The sequence below is a fragment of the Heptranchias perlo genome, chromosome 26, assembly GCF_035084215.1.
Source record: "Heptranchias perlo isolate sHepPer1 chromosome 26, sHepPer1.hap1, whole genome shotgun sequence".
Classification (NCBI taxonomy): domain Eukaryota; kingdom Metazoa; phylum Chordata; class Chondrichthyes; order Hexanchiformes; family Hexanchidae; genus Heptranchias; species Heptranchias perlo.
Genome location: NC_090350.1, coordinates 37086435 through 37103664, shown reverse-complemented (window position 1 = coordinate 37103664; position 17230 = coordinate 37086435). Strand labels below are relative to the sequence as shown.

The 17230-nt window shown below is 40.4% G+C and overlaps 1 protein-coding gene across 10 annotated transcripts in view; it reads left to right on the top strand.

The window, feature by feature from the left end:
* The window catches only part of LOC137342698 (protein 4.1-like), a 108137-nt gene extending 99397 nt beyond the window's left edge, over positions 1 to 8740 (top strand). For 4 of the 10 annotated variants that reach the window (XM_068006808.1, XM_068006814.1, XM_068006811.1 and 1 more), the window contains 5 exons: positions 2772 to 3191; positions 5087 to 5230; positions 7040 to 7141; positions 7546 to 7626; positions 8633 to 8740. In XM_068006808.1, the coding sequence (XP_067862909.1) occupies positions 2772 to 3191; positions 5087 to 5230; positions 7040 to 7141; positions 7546 to 7626; positions 8633 to 8734 (849 nt within the window). In that variant the 3' untranslated portion in view covers positions 8735 to 8740. The remainder of the gene's footprint in view (positions 1 to 2771; positions 3192 to 5086; positions 5231 to 7039; positions 7142 to 7545; positions 7627 to 8632) is intronic. The other 6 variants (XM_068006816.1, XM_068006817.1, XM_068006809.1 and 3 more) reach the window with 5 other exon arrangements.
* Positions 8741 to 17230: the final 8490 nt, after the last annotated feature.

The following is a 17230-nucleotide window of genomic DNA, read 5'->3' as shown; positions in this document are numbered from 1 at the left end:
TACTGAAAATTTTGTTGACAATATTAAGTAGAATCACTGTTTTAAAAAAAATCATCTCAGTTAAATGTCAGCTGGGCACTCAATGTAGGTTAAGATAATCTGTTTGATGTTCCTCCATTTTATTTTGTTTTTAGATGATATCTCACCTAAATATCACCTCTTGTGCAATCTACCTCAAAACATTTGTAATTGTAGTAAATCTGGTAGCTAGCTAGGTTGCTACTTGTTCCTTTGCAATTGTTTTTTTTAAACTTCAAAGGCTCATGGGTTTGCATGTATGTGTAATTTTGAAATAGAATCCAGTAAATATCAGTGTTTAATATTTTGTTGCTTACAGTGTGATCAATGGAGTCTTAAGATGTTTACCCTTCTGGGTCTCCCAAAATAAATTTGATGGGCACCCAAGTATTTTAAACCCTATTATTATGGCATATGTTTACCCAATATAACATCAGATACGTTTGCAGTTTATGTTGCTTTCTGCAGTGGGTCTGTAATTTGGTTTATATTTCACAGCATGCCTGCTTGTTATATGGATGCTCCTTTAAGCTGCAGTATCCCTTTGTCAGCAAGTGTTAGTTCTGTGCCACAAATGTTTAAGATCAACAAAATAATAATCACTTTAGACAAGCTGATTTAGAAATGGGACCTTCAGTAAATGGGTTAGTTCAGCAATTTAGATGAATGAAACTGTGACGCAGCCAAATAACTCTTCGAAGATTCAGAAAAGGGATACTGAAGCTTCAAAAATTCTGTCTGGTTCATCCATCTGTTTTAACCCTTAAAAGTTGTTGTGTTTTGGGGAAGGGTTAGATTAAAGGACCTTCTAGGTGGCATATACTTAAACGGCTATTAATTATTTTAAGATCAAACGTTACACATTTCAGTTTTATACTCAGCCTGTAGTGTTACTATATTTGGAAAGAGGGCTGTAGAGTCACATATGATGCATATTTAAGCTGCAAAATCTGCTCAGTTATGCTAATGAAATAACATCCAGATACCACTGCCTATTTTGTGACATTCTGTTATATCGAGTAAGTTGCATGAAACAACTGTCTTCCAAAAGAAGGAAAGCAAGTGAAAAGCACGTCATGTTTAAGTCTTGCTATCATTTTAGCCTTAAAATGAATCCCTCTTTTTTTCTGATGTCTATAACTGAGCTTATTACTTTCTCTTCTTTTTCCTTTCCCTTTTTTCCACTCTTTCCTACTGACTGCCTAGAAATTAATAGAAGGCCTATATGGACATTTGCGTACCAATGAAAAGCCAGCAATATTCCAGGCAACCTACTTCCCATGTACAACACCCGAGAAGACCATCCGTGAAGGACAGACACGGACTCCAAATAAATCTGCTTTGCTTTGCTCTATTTCACACCCTCAGGTGCTATATATGTTTTATTCTCACTTACTACTTTTTATTCTTCCAGTATTCAAGAACGTACTTTCTTGTCAAAGCCTCTTGCTTTCACACATTCATCAGTAGCTGGTAGTGTAGAAGTACTTGACCCAGCTTTCTTTATTTTCAACAGTGTGTGCACTCTTCTTCCCCCTCCCAAAAAAGTGAGAGGGTAACAAGGCTCTTCCTCACCCCCAAAGAAAGTGAAATAGTATGTAAGATTTCCTACCTAGAGACCTTAATTGAAAATTGGTGAAATTCATCAAATTCAAGTATCCATTAACCACGGGATGTTTAACTTGTAACCACTAGTTTGTAACATTGATGTGTATAACTTTTATTATGCTATCTTAAGTTTATAACTGGTAAAGTAGATGTGGGCAAGCTTATTTCCTGAGTCAAGTCTCCTTGTTGGCTACATGTCCTGTTATATATTGTCCTCAATATTGATCCTTGTATTACCCCTGAAATAACCCTCAAGTGTTCAGAAATGTAAGCTATTTTACAGTGTAGTTTTCAAAATGCACAACTGCTACCTCCTATAGGGAGCCTTAAAATAGAGAAGTTCTAATCTGTTATTTCCTTGTTAGATATTTCCAGAGAGGTCTTGTAACTAATGCTACTTTCAAATTGCCTCTCCTCCATAGTGGTTTGGTATAGATTGCATCCTCTTGCTTGAAGCTGATGGCTTCTGTTTATTTGGGAACAACTCAGGAAGAGCAAAGTGGGGCAGAGGAGGAGGACTACAAACTCCATAATGTGGATATGAATAAATTGTGGTGCTTGAGTTCAGTGCTGATAGATATTGAATTGGTTTTACAAGTTCTTTTCATTAGGAAGATGTGACGTTACTATTGCAGAAGGTACCCATTTCCATTAATAGTTTATCTGTAAAGTGTAACTGTGGTCTGATTTAATGTTGGTCCAAGCTACGTATAAAAGTGACCTGAGAATTGGAGCTTCCCGTTAGGTAGCACACCGAGTATAGCAAAATATGGTATAATAAAACAAGTCTTTATCAGGGGACATGGCGTTATCTGTAAAAATGCAGATAGAGCTGTATAGAACATTACTCAATTTCCTGTTGAATGTTCCAGATGAAGTTGTTGCATTTCACTTTACAAATGCAGTCATTTGCTGAAATTCTATGAGTTTCTCTTGCATTGCTTCAACGTAACTGAGGGTTGAGTCATTATTGTAGCTAGAGTCCAAATTGACATCAATGATTTATTCAGCACAATGAGTCTTCTCAATATAGCACAAAACACAAAAAAATGGGAAGTTTCTATATTTCTTGGCACCTTGATTCAACTACAGTTGTGTTTGACCTTATTTTTGTTTAGGCCTTATTTCTGCCCATTTTCTTGTAGAATGTGGATGACAGTCTGAAATCTGAACTGGAAGAGCAGTCAGAGTGTGTAAAAGTTGATCACAAGGCAGAAATAGAGGGACTGAAGCAGGAAAAGGGCTTCAACACAAGCCAAGTGGCCGACCCAACGGAGTCTCCACAGAGACGGGATTCTATCCCTTCCTCTGTGAGTAGCAGCGAGGAGGAGGAAGAATTGTACCTCCTTCAAAGCAAGGAGCTGAAGTGGCAAAACAGGTCAGATATAGGCCTGGATATGCAGGCTGAGGCTTCAGAGGAGATTATAGCAAAGGCCCTCTCGAGCTCTGCTGCTCCTCAACTAAACTACCAACTGAAGGAAGGGGAACAGAGAGAACAACCTTTAAAGATAAATGGCGATGTGTGTCATTACCATGAACCTCCTCAGCTAATCCGCTGCTTTCAGGTAACATTGAATCTAGGAGACCAGAAGGTCCTTTCAACTCCCATCATTTGATTTATTTTCCAACATAAAACCAAGACACTGCAGCATGTTGGTTTAACATTAACTCCCTATAAAATCTGACTATATGTTAAGATATGTTCAAAATACGATTTAGATATTGCATCTGTCTTATGGAAAGAAAATGGTTGTTTGGTGTTTGCTTGCTTCAGTGTCAATGGTTTCTAGACACTGGGAAATTTTGATGAAGTATTTTTCAAATGACTTACAATCAAATTTGGAAACCACAACAGATTTTGTCTTTGTCTAATCTATTTTGTACTTCAACTATGACCTGCTCCTCTTCTACTAATGTTGCCTTTTGCATGGTGATTAATTAACGATGAGTATATACGGTGGCGGTAGAAATGCTTAACACTTTATTTCGTCTATATATAAGAAAAATAGACATCAAATAATGATCCTTCTCGACTGTCAGTGGGTAGCATTTTCTGACACAACTTGTTTATTGGTCATGAATTTTAAACTTCCTTCTGTTAAACTATTTTATCATTGATGGCTTTGGGCTGTGTCCCCATAAAATTGGCACGTTGTACAATGTAGTGTTTTCTCTGCATTTACTGGTGATTCCCAACCGTAAATTGACGAAAAACAAATTGGGATTCACGTTTATATCCAGTTTCATTTCCTCACTGACTTTGCACATTTTTGTCAGCGTTATCAGCAACAATCTGCTACTAAATTTAATGGATTACTCATTTATCATTATCTAAATCTTTTACAATGTCTACAGTTCACCCCCTAGCATTATAGTTGAAGAATGATGTATCTTCAAACAAGACAGTTGGTAATCAAGGCCAATGAGTAGCTGCTTCCTACAACTGGGAATAACAAATGGTTCAAAAAAGTCCAACTTGGCAATTCTGTATTATATGGGCTGCATGATTCCATAGGGCAAAAAAGCAACCACTGATACAAATTGACTTCCAAATTTCTATTGATTTCCCCGCCCCTCCCCCCCCCCCCCCCCACAATTTTCACGTTTTTCACTTGCCATGATCACATTTGTTGAAAAATATTAAATGTAGGAAAAGTATTTTTGGAGCAGGGTGATTGGAGGTCACTGCCTTTTATCTTTACTAAATTGCTGAATTCCAGAGGAAGAAAAAGACTTGTGTCTCTTTAATAATTACTGCAGGGTCATATATTACAAGTGGAAAAATTGTCTCATTAGTACTGTGTTTTCACTAATTATATTGTTTCTAAGCTTCCTGACAAAGTTATTAAATTCCTAGAACCAGTATTAATATTGGCTAACCTGTTCCCTGCACATTTTGGAATCTTGTCAGATCTGGCTTGTTAACCTGTTTATTCATAAATGCGTGCTACTAGAATGGGGACCCATCAACATTTCTCCAGTATCTTTTTTTTAAAAAAACCTAAAAATCATGAAACAATAATGGAAAAATAAGCACAGGTAACCAGTGATATTCGTGACAAAATAAACGATCAGTGTCAGAAATGCTCCTTTCGCATAAATATTCCAGTTTTGTATTGGATAAGTGCCAGTATAGAACCTGAATTGACCTCAATGGCAAAATAAAAGGGTACAGGTCGCTACAACAGGGCAATTCTGATCCAGTTGCAGCACTGCTTTCCTGCTGCTTGACATTGCTACTATGCAATTCAATATTCCTAAAGGTAATTTGGGATAGGTAGTAAATGGGTACTGAAGAGATTTTGCTACTGTGCTGTTGTGGTCTGCAATACTGTATTGTAACCACACTATTTGTTTTGCCATTGGCAAATGTAGCTAACATTCACCTCGGTTGGCATGTATAAAAGCTTGTTTGAAAAACTTTCAGTAAATATGCTTACTGTTTTTCCCGTTTGAATAGCCACCACTTGTAAAGACTCAAACTGTGACCATCTCTGACATGCCCAACTCTGAAAATGAAATTACAACAAATGAAGTTCCTGTTGTTCACACTGAAACGAAGACCATCACCTATGAAGCAGCACAGGTTCGAAATTATTCTGAGGTGAACTTGCCTCGATTGTAGCTTGAAGATCTAATTAAGATTTGTGTTTCAGTTTAACATGTTTTTAGGGGATGCCTCATAGCTCATTGAGCTTATCTATTGAATGAGCTGAGCCATATAAATTTAGAAAGCTTCCAGGTTTGATCCCCAGTCTATGCTGCTAGCTGATGTCAGTGTTCCTGTTCTTGATTGCTATCTAGTAATGCCGATTGGAAAGTACACATCTGTGGACATCAGGTGAGGAGTATTTCAGGGTCAGCCATGATGCCCTCTACAGTCAAATAGCCTACTGACACTCAGGGCTCACAATGCCCATGCATTACTCTATGATCATGCTGTCATATAATCTGCTGCCAGGTATCTGCCAATAACCATGGCTAGCGGGTGTACAAGAGACACTCTGGTTAATATGCTTCTGAATTTCTATCCCTGTAGGGAAGTGACTAGGAGCTGGCTATGGGAAGAATTTCAAAACTGCATCCTGCCATTGCATGTTATGTGTATGCCAACCTTCAGTCCTACTGTCCAACAGTTTTATTTAGAAAACTGAAAATAGTTTTCCCACAAAACTAACATTAACGGATTTACTTTAGCACCTTATTAACTGGAGCTTTGTCGCTGGTTTAGTATTAGTTATGTTACCTGTTCATTATACTTTTTCTTAAGATGATTTTTGGAGCATTTTAGTCTATGTCTGTTAGCTCTGGAATAACATTATTCTACAGAATCAACTATTCTAATGCTCTGCTGGCCAGCCTCCCATCTTCCACAATCCATAAAGTTAAGCTCTTCCAAAACTCTGCTGCCTGTATCCTAACTAATACCAAGTCCCGCTCCCAGTCCACCAACGCCTCAGTTTTAAAATTCTCATTCTTGTTTTTCAAATCCCTCTGTGGCCTTGCCCCTCCATATCTCTACAACCTTCTCCTGCACTACAACCCTCCAAGAACTCGGCCTTCCTCCAACTCTGGCCGCTTTTGTGCATCCCCGCGCTCTCTTCGCCCCAACCATTGGCAGCCATGCCTTCAGCCATCTAGGCCCAAAGCTCTGGAATTCCCTCCCTAAACCCCTCCACCTCTTCAACTCTCTTTCTTATTTTAAGACATTCCTTTAAAACCTACCTCTTTCACAAAGCTCTTAGCCCCTGTCCTAATATCTCCTTCTTTGGCTAGGTGTCAGTTTTTGTTTGATTATGCTCCTGTGAAGTGCCTTGGGATGTTTTACTATGTTAACGGTGCAAGTTGTTGTTATTTAGGTTTCTTTTAAAACTATGCTCTTTCACGAGTATTATAGACCTGCCCTTTTTTTAATTCATTCTCAGGATGTGGGCTTCGCTAACTAGGCCACATTTATTGCTCATCCCTCGCTCTGAGGAGGTGATAGTGGGCCACCTTCTTGAACCACTGCAGTCCGTGTGGTGAAGTTGTTCCCACAATGCTGTTAGATAGCGAGTTCATGGCAGTATGATATAACTGAGTGGTTTGCTAGGCCAATTCAGAGGGCAGTTAAGAGTCGACCATGATGGTGTGGGACTGGAGTTTCATATGGGCCAGATTGGGTAAAGGCGGCAGGTTTCCTTTCTTAAAGGACATTCGTCAACCAGTTGGGTTTTTACGACAAATCCAGCTTCGTGACTACTTTTACTAATACCAGCTTTTTATTTCCAGATTTAAGAAAAAAACTGAATTCAAACTCTCATGGTAGATTAGTCCAGGCCTCTGGATTACTAGTTCACTAATATAACCACTACACTACTGTACCCTCTGTTTAATGAGCTTCTCAATAGTAGTATGTTGTAATTTGTTGCAGACGGATGATGGTAATGGTGATTGTGAGCCTGGGGTATTGATGAGTGCGCAGACTATCACATCTGAGACCGTCTCCACCACTACAACTACTCAGATCACAAAGGTAAGGAAAAATTATTAAAATATCTTAAGGGTTTCCGTTGAATGTTTAGGAACATAGGAACAGGAGTCGGTAATTCAGCCCCTTGAATCCGTTCCGCCATTCAGTTAGATCATAGCTGATCTGATCTGTTTGTTGGTAAAGTGTGACAAAAAATGGCCTATCTACAATTTCTAATGTATTGCATACATATGGTATACACATTTAGATTGGAAGGTTTTTTTAAATTTATTAAGGAGATAATGCAGTGCAGTTCACCAGTGCTGTTCTTCAACCAGTCATCAGGAGATATATGACAGTGAGGCAGAATGGCTCAACACCCCTCTATTTGTTCCCACTTTTTTTCCTCCAAAATTAATGCCTAAATACAGTAGAATTAAAGCTGCATTTTTACTTTTTTTTCCAAGACTGTTAAAGGGGGAATTTCAGAAACCAGAATTGAGAAACGAATTGTGATCACAGGAGATACTGATGTTGACCACGATCAGGTGAAAATTATTTTTTTTTAAACTGTGCAGTGAGTTTCTAGATTTCATTTATCAGGCTATGAAAATATTGTCTTAGGTCAGGATATTAATCTTCATACCAACAAAAAATCTACTAGTACCTCTCAGATGCACCCAATATTGTTTTCTTGTGTTGGTGAGTAACGTATGATTTTATAATTAAAAACATGTGCTTAGATTTCATTCTTAATTAGTTATGTCTAGAGAATTATCCCCCACATTAAAATAATTACTAGATTTCCCCACAGCATGAGCCATGGTCTGGCCAAGAGATGACCTACCCTCTGGCCTCCACCAATATCAACGCACATCCTGCTGCCAGAAGGTGCAAATATGACCACGGATGACTTCTTCCGCGACAAAAGCAAAATACTGTACAGCGGAAATCTGAAATAAAAACAGAAAATACTGGAAATACGCAGCAGGTCAAGCAGCATCTGTGGAGAGAGAAATGAGTTAACGTTTCAGGTCGATGACCTTTCGTCAGAACTGGAAGAAGTAAAGATTTAACAGTTTATAAGCACATACAGAGCCAATGACTTCTTCCACCTTAAGGAGATTGTTCAAGCATGCCCCATCCTTCCTTTGGCCTGAATCAGTCAAGGTCGGAAGATTTCTAATTATAGAATCGCAATCCTCCTACCCTGTGGTGCAGTATGCTGTAGCACAATGTGCTGCACCTGTACAGTGCAATCTTACTTTTATTTAAATCTGTTTCAGGCTGAAATTACCAGTTTGATGCAAGGTTACTTTTTAGTGTTATTTTCTCTTGTGTTGCTCAAATTAAGGCACAGCATTTTCGTAGGTGAACATTTTGAATTTTTTTTTAAAGTTACATTTTTACGCTCTGAAGAAATGGAAAACAAAAATCACACATATATAAATAATCAACACATTGCAGCAGCATACTTGAACAACTGCATGGTTAGGCAAATATATGAATATTTAGAAATATGTTTCATCTTTTCACATTCTTGTATTTTGGCAGGCTTTGGCACAAGCCATCAAAGAAGCCAAAGAGCAGCATCCAGATATGTCAGTGACCAAGGTAGTGGTGCATCAAGAGACAGAGATAGCTGGGGAGGAATAAGGCCAGGTAAAGCTTTTAATCAGAGACTGTATTTATTTTGCTATTAATATTCATACTAAAAGACAACAAAAAATTTAGCAAATAATTAAATTGATAGATTTGCTGACTATTACATATAGTGTTTATACGATGAATCAAATTTAGTATACGTCTAGTGAGTTAACTTCAGTTTTGAACTGCTAATACAATATTTTGCGCTGTAGCAGGGAATGTCTTCCTTGGGTACATCAAGTTGTAGACCCATCAGTACTATTGAACAGCAGACAGAAAATCGGTGCAGATCCAAAACTGCCTGATTACATAGTCCTGGTTTAGATATTTTTATCCGTAGCTGGTCTAAAACTTCAGTAGCGTGATGTGCATTTTCACTCAACGTTAAAAGATGATTTATGCTTTTAACAGTTGCATTTCCTATAGAACATCTGTAGATAGATAGCAAGATTGTGCAGTGCCTCGGTGTTCCAGAGTGGTAAAATGCTGCTTTGGATGCACAACTTCCCACACAGCAAGTTTTGCAGTTTCCTTTGTGCAGTTGGAGATGCTGAGCCGAGACCATGTTCCCCCCCCCAGGGAGTGAAAATCAACAGATCTTCCACACCACCCACGTCAGCTGAGCAACAGCATTGATGGTGCTTTGGAAGGACGTCAGCTGCTTGGCCCCTTATCATGCAGATTGCTGTGATTTAGATAAGAGAAATATGTATTTAAAAATCTGCTGATTAGTATACAAAACTGAATAAGTAGCTACAGAATTTTTGAGCGCTAAGTTACACAGGTTACAATTCAAAAATTTCTACATTTGGTGGTTTGTTAGGCCTACTGTGTGGTAATTGCTTCCTCATTGCTTGTTTTACAGAAATAAAGAAAATGCTGTGAGCAACTTCTTTCCAAGTCCCTACTGCTTGACCATTAAATGGAAGATTTTTATACCTTTTTAGGATCTGACCACTGCCATTTGCGCTAATTTAGCAACCCTTCAATAATCACCATGTCTTATAAATGGAACCAAGTACACAAAGGACATTTGACAAGACGAGAAGAAATCTAAGCCGATGTGTAATCTTTGACTCTGTTTTCTTTGTTTTTTTTTTAATTACTTGCAAACATTCTATTTGATACAGTTTTAGATCCATAGATTTTTACATATTTCAGTACCTATTTCAGTAAAAACGCAGGTTGAGAAAACTGCTTAGCTGTCGGGTTTTTTCCCCATTGGCTCTTTTAGTGCGCAAAACATCAGAATAAAGTTTCAGTATTTAGGTTGCGACATTGAGTAGTTTGTGAAGAGTGGAGAAATGAAATTCCAGCATTGTTTAATCATGAAACATTTTATACTGTGAATTAAAGGAGCTGTGAATAGTTGTGAACTTTTGACACTTCAGTTCCCCAAACATTTTAGCAAAAGGAATCTTCATTGTTACCTGTCAGGAGCCACCTCTTTTATTTTTCTTTTGAAAGCTGTAGTATCCTTTTTCAAACAGACTGTCAAATGTTTCTCAAGATTCAGCACCAGCTAGCTTGCAATTTTCATAGGTTGGCTGATTCTGATGGTTTTTTCATAAACAGCTATTGAAATACAAAAGCTTACAAAAAAAAACTCACGGTGTTTAAAGTAAGTGGGGGAAAAAGCTTTTAAATTTTTATTCTATTTTTAAAAATAAACCTAGTAAATTCAGAAAAAGGATATAACAGCTTTGATATTATCAGGAAGTTGTACAGAGCTTCAAAATACCCAGCCAAAAAAACACACGGGTTATGTAGGATTGGGATCATAAAGTGCTAAATTAAGTAATATGGAATAAATTATTTAGAATTGCTCTTTTATTTATGTTTCAGATTTTTTTTACAATGTCAGACAAATTCTTAACGTATAGTGCATAATCTTGACTGGATAATTTGACCTTTAATATATTCTAGCACTATTTGATTATCTGTGTTCTGATGTGTTATATTTCTGTATAAAGTTGTTGTTTTTCTGTCGGCAGAGATTGTCCAGGCTGTTGCTGGCAAGCATTATGTGCCTCACTAAAATAAATATCATGCTTACAGATCAGACATTCGAAAAATATTGAGGCTCTGAAGTAGCTTTTATGTAGTCTTCTAATCTGAAACTGAAGAAAATCGTAATTTCTCGTGCACATTGATATGTACTGTTCACAACCAACCTGTGACCCACACGTGTACAGTATTGCAAATTAATATACATCTAAGAAGCATATGATCCTAATCCTACTGTGAAAAGCAGCTCAGTACTTTGAATTCCATTCTTTTTAGATGTGAACCCTACTGATTTGAAGGATTTTTGTAAAGTTCTTTTCATTATATAATTGTATAGAATTAGCAATTGAAAACTTACTCCAATAGTTTTTAATATTAGGACACCTTTTGATGGAAAATCAAAAAAAAATGAAGTGGAGTCTTTGTAGATATTAATTAGTGGGAATTATCTCACTGCTGTGGGACTTCAATCACACCACGATCATGCTGATGATGTAATAGGAAAGTTCAGTAGTAGCATTTGGTAGCTGGAAGTGTTGACTGAGATCTTCCTTCTATGGCTTTTTGAATACAGTTTTAAAGAAATAAAACTTTTTGATCATAAACTGAGTTGCAAAACTTTTGAATCCATTGTGACCGTGTGGCCTTAATTGCCACCCTGTTCCTAGAACTTGTGTGGTGTTTAAAATCCAATCCATTGCAGTAGTATATTTCTGTACCAGGAGGTGACATTACAGACTGTGAACTGCCATCTTGATTGTAGAAATGCTGAGAATCCAACCTTGTAGAACGAACTTCAGAGCCTGAACTCCTGTACATAAAAAAAAAATTAAAAATAATATTTAGTTTTCAGTACATCAGCCTTAATGTACTTGTGAATGTGATTAATTATATACAAATCTTTTAACTACCTAGCTCTATCTAATGTCTGGCCTGTCAAGTTTTTAAGTAACAATAGACTGAAGAGAATATTGCAGATTGTAAACTTACACATATTGTAATTTAAAAGTGCAGCGTCAGAAATTGAGTCTTTCAACCTTGTCAAGATTTTTGCAAATTTGCAAAGTGTATTTTCTAGGATTTGATAAGTTTAAACAAATCACTGTTGGTGACTTATTCATGGAATGATTATTAAGGAAGCAACAGTCAGATTTCATGAGAATACAGCGATCTTTACAATAAATTTAGTTTGAAGTTTTTTCATACTGAGTTGAAAGTTAACATGAAAAGGCATTATAAGTTGTTGATGCTCCAGTTGTTCTATTCCACTTCATAATTACATTTGGTTCGCTAACCTTTGGTCACGATGTGATTTGGCTTTCGTCATGGAAATTGAAAATAGCCAATCATAAATATGCTGACTACACACAGATAAATGTGTATTAAATCTTTGTGCGCTCTCCCCCGGAGCATATGATGAGTTTCAGTTGAGAGCTCGAAGCCAGATGTTTACATTGATACATGTTTAATGCAAGGTACAGCCTATCTACAAAATGAAAACACTTGATGATGAAGTATTTATCCTGTCCTAGTACTTCTCAGCCAGGTATAACCATTTTTTGTATTTTGGCAGCTGAGCTGCAACCTGAACCGTGCCATTTAAAGCCATGGGATTGATTGGTGCAGTAGGTTAGCACGCTTGTCTTTCGTCTTGGGGACCTGAGTTACAGCCCACACCTCTCTGTCTACCGTAACAATTCTGGGTGCAGTGAGTTTGGACGAATCTCGGTCCAGATCACAGTGGATCATAGAAATTTACGGCACAGAAGGAGGCCATTCGACCCATCGTGTTCGCGCCAGCTGAGAAATGAGCCACCCAGCCTAATCCCACTTTTCCGCATTTGGTCCGTAGTCCTGCAGGTCACGGCTCTTCAGGTGCACGTCCAGGTGTTTTTTAAATGAGTTGAGGGTTTCTGCCTCTACCACCCTCTCAGGCAGTGAGTTCCAGATCCCCACCACCCTTTTGGGTGAAAACTTTTTTCCTCATTTCCGCTCTAGTCCTTCTACCAATCACTTTAAATCTATGCCCCCTGGTTATTGACCCCTCCGCTAAGGGGAATAGGTCCTTCCTATTCACTCTATCTCGGCCCCTCATAATTTTGTACACCTCAATCAAATCACCCCTCAGCTTCCTCTGTTCCAAGGAAAACAACCCCAGCCTATCCAATCTGTCATCATAGCTAAAATGCTCCAGTCATGGCAACATCCTCGTAAATCTCCTTTGCACCCTCTCTTAGTGCAACCTACAGTCTGCAGCTTTCTTCCTCACTGTCGACCACACGGCCTATCTTTGTGTCATCCGCAAATTTCTTAATCATGCCCCCTACATTTAAATCTAAATCATTGATATATACCACAAAAAGCAAGGGACTTAGTACTGAATCCTGCGGAACCCCATTGGAATCAGCCTTCTAGTCACAAAAACACCTGTTGACCTTTGCTTCCTTTCACTGAGCCATTTTTGGATCCAACTTGCCACTTTTCTTGGATCCCATGGGCTTTTACTTTTCTGACCAATCTGCCATGTGGGACCTTGTCAAAAGCCTTGCTAAAATCCATGTAGATTACATCAAATGCACTACCCTGGTCGACCCTCCTTTGTTACCTGCTCAAAAAATTCAATCAAGTTAAACACAACCTTCCCTTAACAAATCCATGCTGACTGTCCTTGATTAATCCGTGCCTTTCTAAATGACAATATTGTCCCTCAGAATTGATTCCAATAATTTGCCCACCATCGAGGTGAGGCTGACTGGCCTGTAATTACTCGATCTATCCCTTTCTCCCTTTTTAAGCAAAGGTACAACATTAGCAGTCCTCCAGCACCACGCCTGTAGCCAGAGAGGATTAGAAAATGATGGTCAGAGCCTCCGCTATTTCCTCCCTTGCTTCTCCTAACAGCATGGGATACATTTCATCCAGGCCTGGCAATTTATCTACTTTCAAAGATGCTAATCCCCCTAACATTTGCTCTCACCATGTTTATCCCATCCAATATTTCACACTCCTTTTTCTTAACTACAATGTCTGCATCGTCCCCCTCTTTTGTGAAGACAGATGCAAAGTATTCATTAAGACCCATACCCACGCCTTCCGCCTCCACACATAGGTTACCTTTTTGGTCTCTAATAGGCCCTACTCTTTCCTTAATTTGCTTCTTGCTCTTTATGTATTTATAAAGCATCTTTGGGTTTTTCTTGATTTTACTTGCAAATATTTTTTCATGCCCTCTCTTTGCTTTACTAATTTCCTTTATAATTTCACCCCTACACTTTCTATACTCCTCTAGGCTTTCTGCAGTTTTGAGCTCTCAGTATCAGACATAAGGGCCCCGATATTACCAGGGAGGTGGGTTGGCAGCGGGGGGTCGACTGGGCGCGTGGGTAACCCGCCCAGTAAAATCGGTGGGTTCCCCACACGATCGCGAACAATTTGGAGCCATTTACCTTGGCTTCGGGTTTCCCATTGGAAACCTGCTAGTGTGGACGGGCTGCGCACCTGCAGCACTGGCTCAGCTGGAGGAGCCCTATCTAAAGGGGCAGTCCTCCAATGCTGCTCCTGCAGCAAACAGCCATAATTACAGCATGGAGCAGCCTAGGGGAAAGGCTGCTCCCAGGATTTATGATGCCTCACTCCAGGTCTTAATGGATGGAGGAGGAGAGAGATCTTCTACCCGGCAGACGGGATGAAGTGGCCTGCCTCTGCCACCAAGAAGGCCTGGCTCGAGGTGGCAGAGGAGGTCAGCAGCACCAGCAACATGTCCCGCACCTGGATGCAGTGCAGGAAGCGTTTCAATGACCTAACTAGATCAGCCAAAGTGAGCACACTTACTCATTCCCCTACACTCCGTCTTCCACATCACTGCCCCCACCCCACAACTCCTTCTGCACTGCCAGCACTACTCTATCACATCACTCCTCACACCCACTCAAACCTCATCCTCAACTTACCTCCCCAGTACTCATCCCACCACTACCACTCAACCCAATCCTCATACAATCTCGTGGCTCTGTCGAATACTCACCCTCTGATGCATCTCTTTCACAGTCGCCCTCACCCAACCTGCCACTACCTCTGATGCATCACGTATGAGTAGTAGGAAGCGTTAGGCAAAGGTTTCGTGAGCACAACGAGGATGCGCAAGGGTGTTTGACGGATTGTCGTGTTTTTTATTTATATTTGATTTTGTTTCAACTCATTAAATATATTGTCACCACTATTGCCACGTCTTGGCCATTCTTGACTGGCTTGTGCAATAAGTCCCTTTCATGAGGTTCTCCATGAACACCCACACGATGCCACCCATTGGGTCACCGTACAGTGGGTGTATGTGTAGTTGCACGACTATCTTGTGTAGGTGCCTGTGGCGCAGCACTGTGTTGTGGAGCTCCACGTGGCGGAGGTGGACGGCGTGCCTGGCGAGGCTGGTGATGTTGCTTGTCCTCGGATGAAGTGATGAATACAGCCATGGCACCACCACCCCCCCCCCCCCCCACCTTGGATCCTGACGGTGTGAGATGGAGAGGGTCCGCAAAGTAGGTAGATGTGTTTGCACAGCAGAGTTTAGGGTATAAATTAATAATTTTGAGTGGAAAGACAAAGGTGTTGCAGCCAAAACTTTGTCTGAAGTGACAGAGTGCCCTGCTGCAATAAATGAGGTATTACCTCCCCCCCCCCCCCCCCCCCCTCAACTGTCAAAAAATTCTTTGCATCTCCCACTGGCTGCTGACTGAAACACGTCTGCTCCAACAGGGAGTGTTTCCCACAGCATGGAAAACACGCTGAGGATCCATGAAAATTGCACCCCTGCCAAAATCGCCCGTCAATGAGGTCTGTCAAGTAAATTGTCATCCCGCCGGCTTTAATTGCCAGTGGGAGTCCCGCATGCGGGAGCTGCGTGCGCACCCAAACCCGTCACTGGGGAACCTGGAAGTGGGCGGGTTGGAGCCGGGCTCTGGACCCGCTCCGGAATTCCTCGATTTTACGAGCCCCTACGCCCCCAACGCACCCACTCGGCCATCCTAAAATCGACCCCAAGATTTCCTTTTTTGCCTTGTCCACCCTGTATGCACCTTGACATCCAGGGGGCTCTAGATTTGGGAGTCCCACCCTTTCTCTTTGTGGGAACATATTTGCTCTGAATCATCACTATCTCCTTGAATACCTCCCATGGCTCTGACACTGATTTACCTTCAAGTAGCTGATTCCAGTCCACTTTTGCTAAATCACATCTCAGCTTAGTAAAAGTGGCCTTTCCCCAGTTGAGAACTTTTACTCCTGCTCTATCTTTGTCCTTTTCTATAACTATGCTAAATCTAACTGAATTATCTTCACTACCACTAAAATGCTCTCCCACTGATACCCGTTCTACCTACCCAGCTTCATTTCCTAAAATTAAGTCCAGAACTGCCCCCTCTCTTGTTGGACTTATTACGTATTGGCTAAAAAAGTTCTCTTGAATGCATTTTAAGAATTCTGCGCCCTCTATACCTTTTACACTGATTCTCATAGAGTCATAGAGTTATACAGCATGGATAGAGGCCCTTCGGCCCATCGTGTCCGCGCCGGCCATCAAGCCCTGTCTACTCTAATCCCATATTCCAGCATTTGGTCCGTAGCCTTGTATGCTATGGCATTTCAAGTGCTCATCCAAATGCTTCTTGAATGTTGTGAGGGTTCCTGCCTCCACAACCCTTTCAGGCAGTGAGTTCCAGACTCCAACCACCCTCTGGGTGAAAAAGTTCTTTCTCAAATCCCCTCTAAACCTCCCGCCTTTTACCTTGAATCTATGCCCCCTTGTTATAGAACCCTCAACGAAGGGAAAAAGCTCCTTAGTATCCATCCTTTCTGTGCCCCTCATAATTTTGTACACCTCAATCATGTCCCCCCTCAGCCTCCTCCGCTCCAAGGAAAACAAACCCAATCTTCCCAGTCTCTCTTCATAGCTCCAGCCCTGGTAACATCCTGGTGAATCTCCTCTGCACCCTCTCCAAAGCGATCACTTCCTTCCTGTAGTGTGGCGACCAGAACTGCACACAGTACTCCAGCTGTGGCCTAACCAGTGTTTTATACAGCTCCATCATAACCTCCTTGCTCTTATATTCTATGCCTCGGCTAATAAAGGCAAGTATCCCATATGCCTTCTTTACCACCTTATCTACCTGTTCCGCCGCCTTCAGGGATCTGTGAACTTGCACACCAAGATCCCTCTGACCCTCTGTCTTGCCTAGGGTCCTCCCATTCATTGTGTATTCCCTTGCCTTGTTAGTCCCTCCAAAGTGCATCACCTCGCACTTTTCCGGGTTAAATTCCATTTGCCACTGTTCCGCCCATCTGACCAACCCATCTATATCGTCCTGCAGACTGAGGCTATCCTCCTCGCTATTTACCACCCTACCAATTTTTGTATCATCAGCGAACTTACTGATCATACCTTTTACATTCATATCCAAGTCATTAATGTAGACCACAAACAGCAAGGGACCCAGCACCGATTCC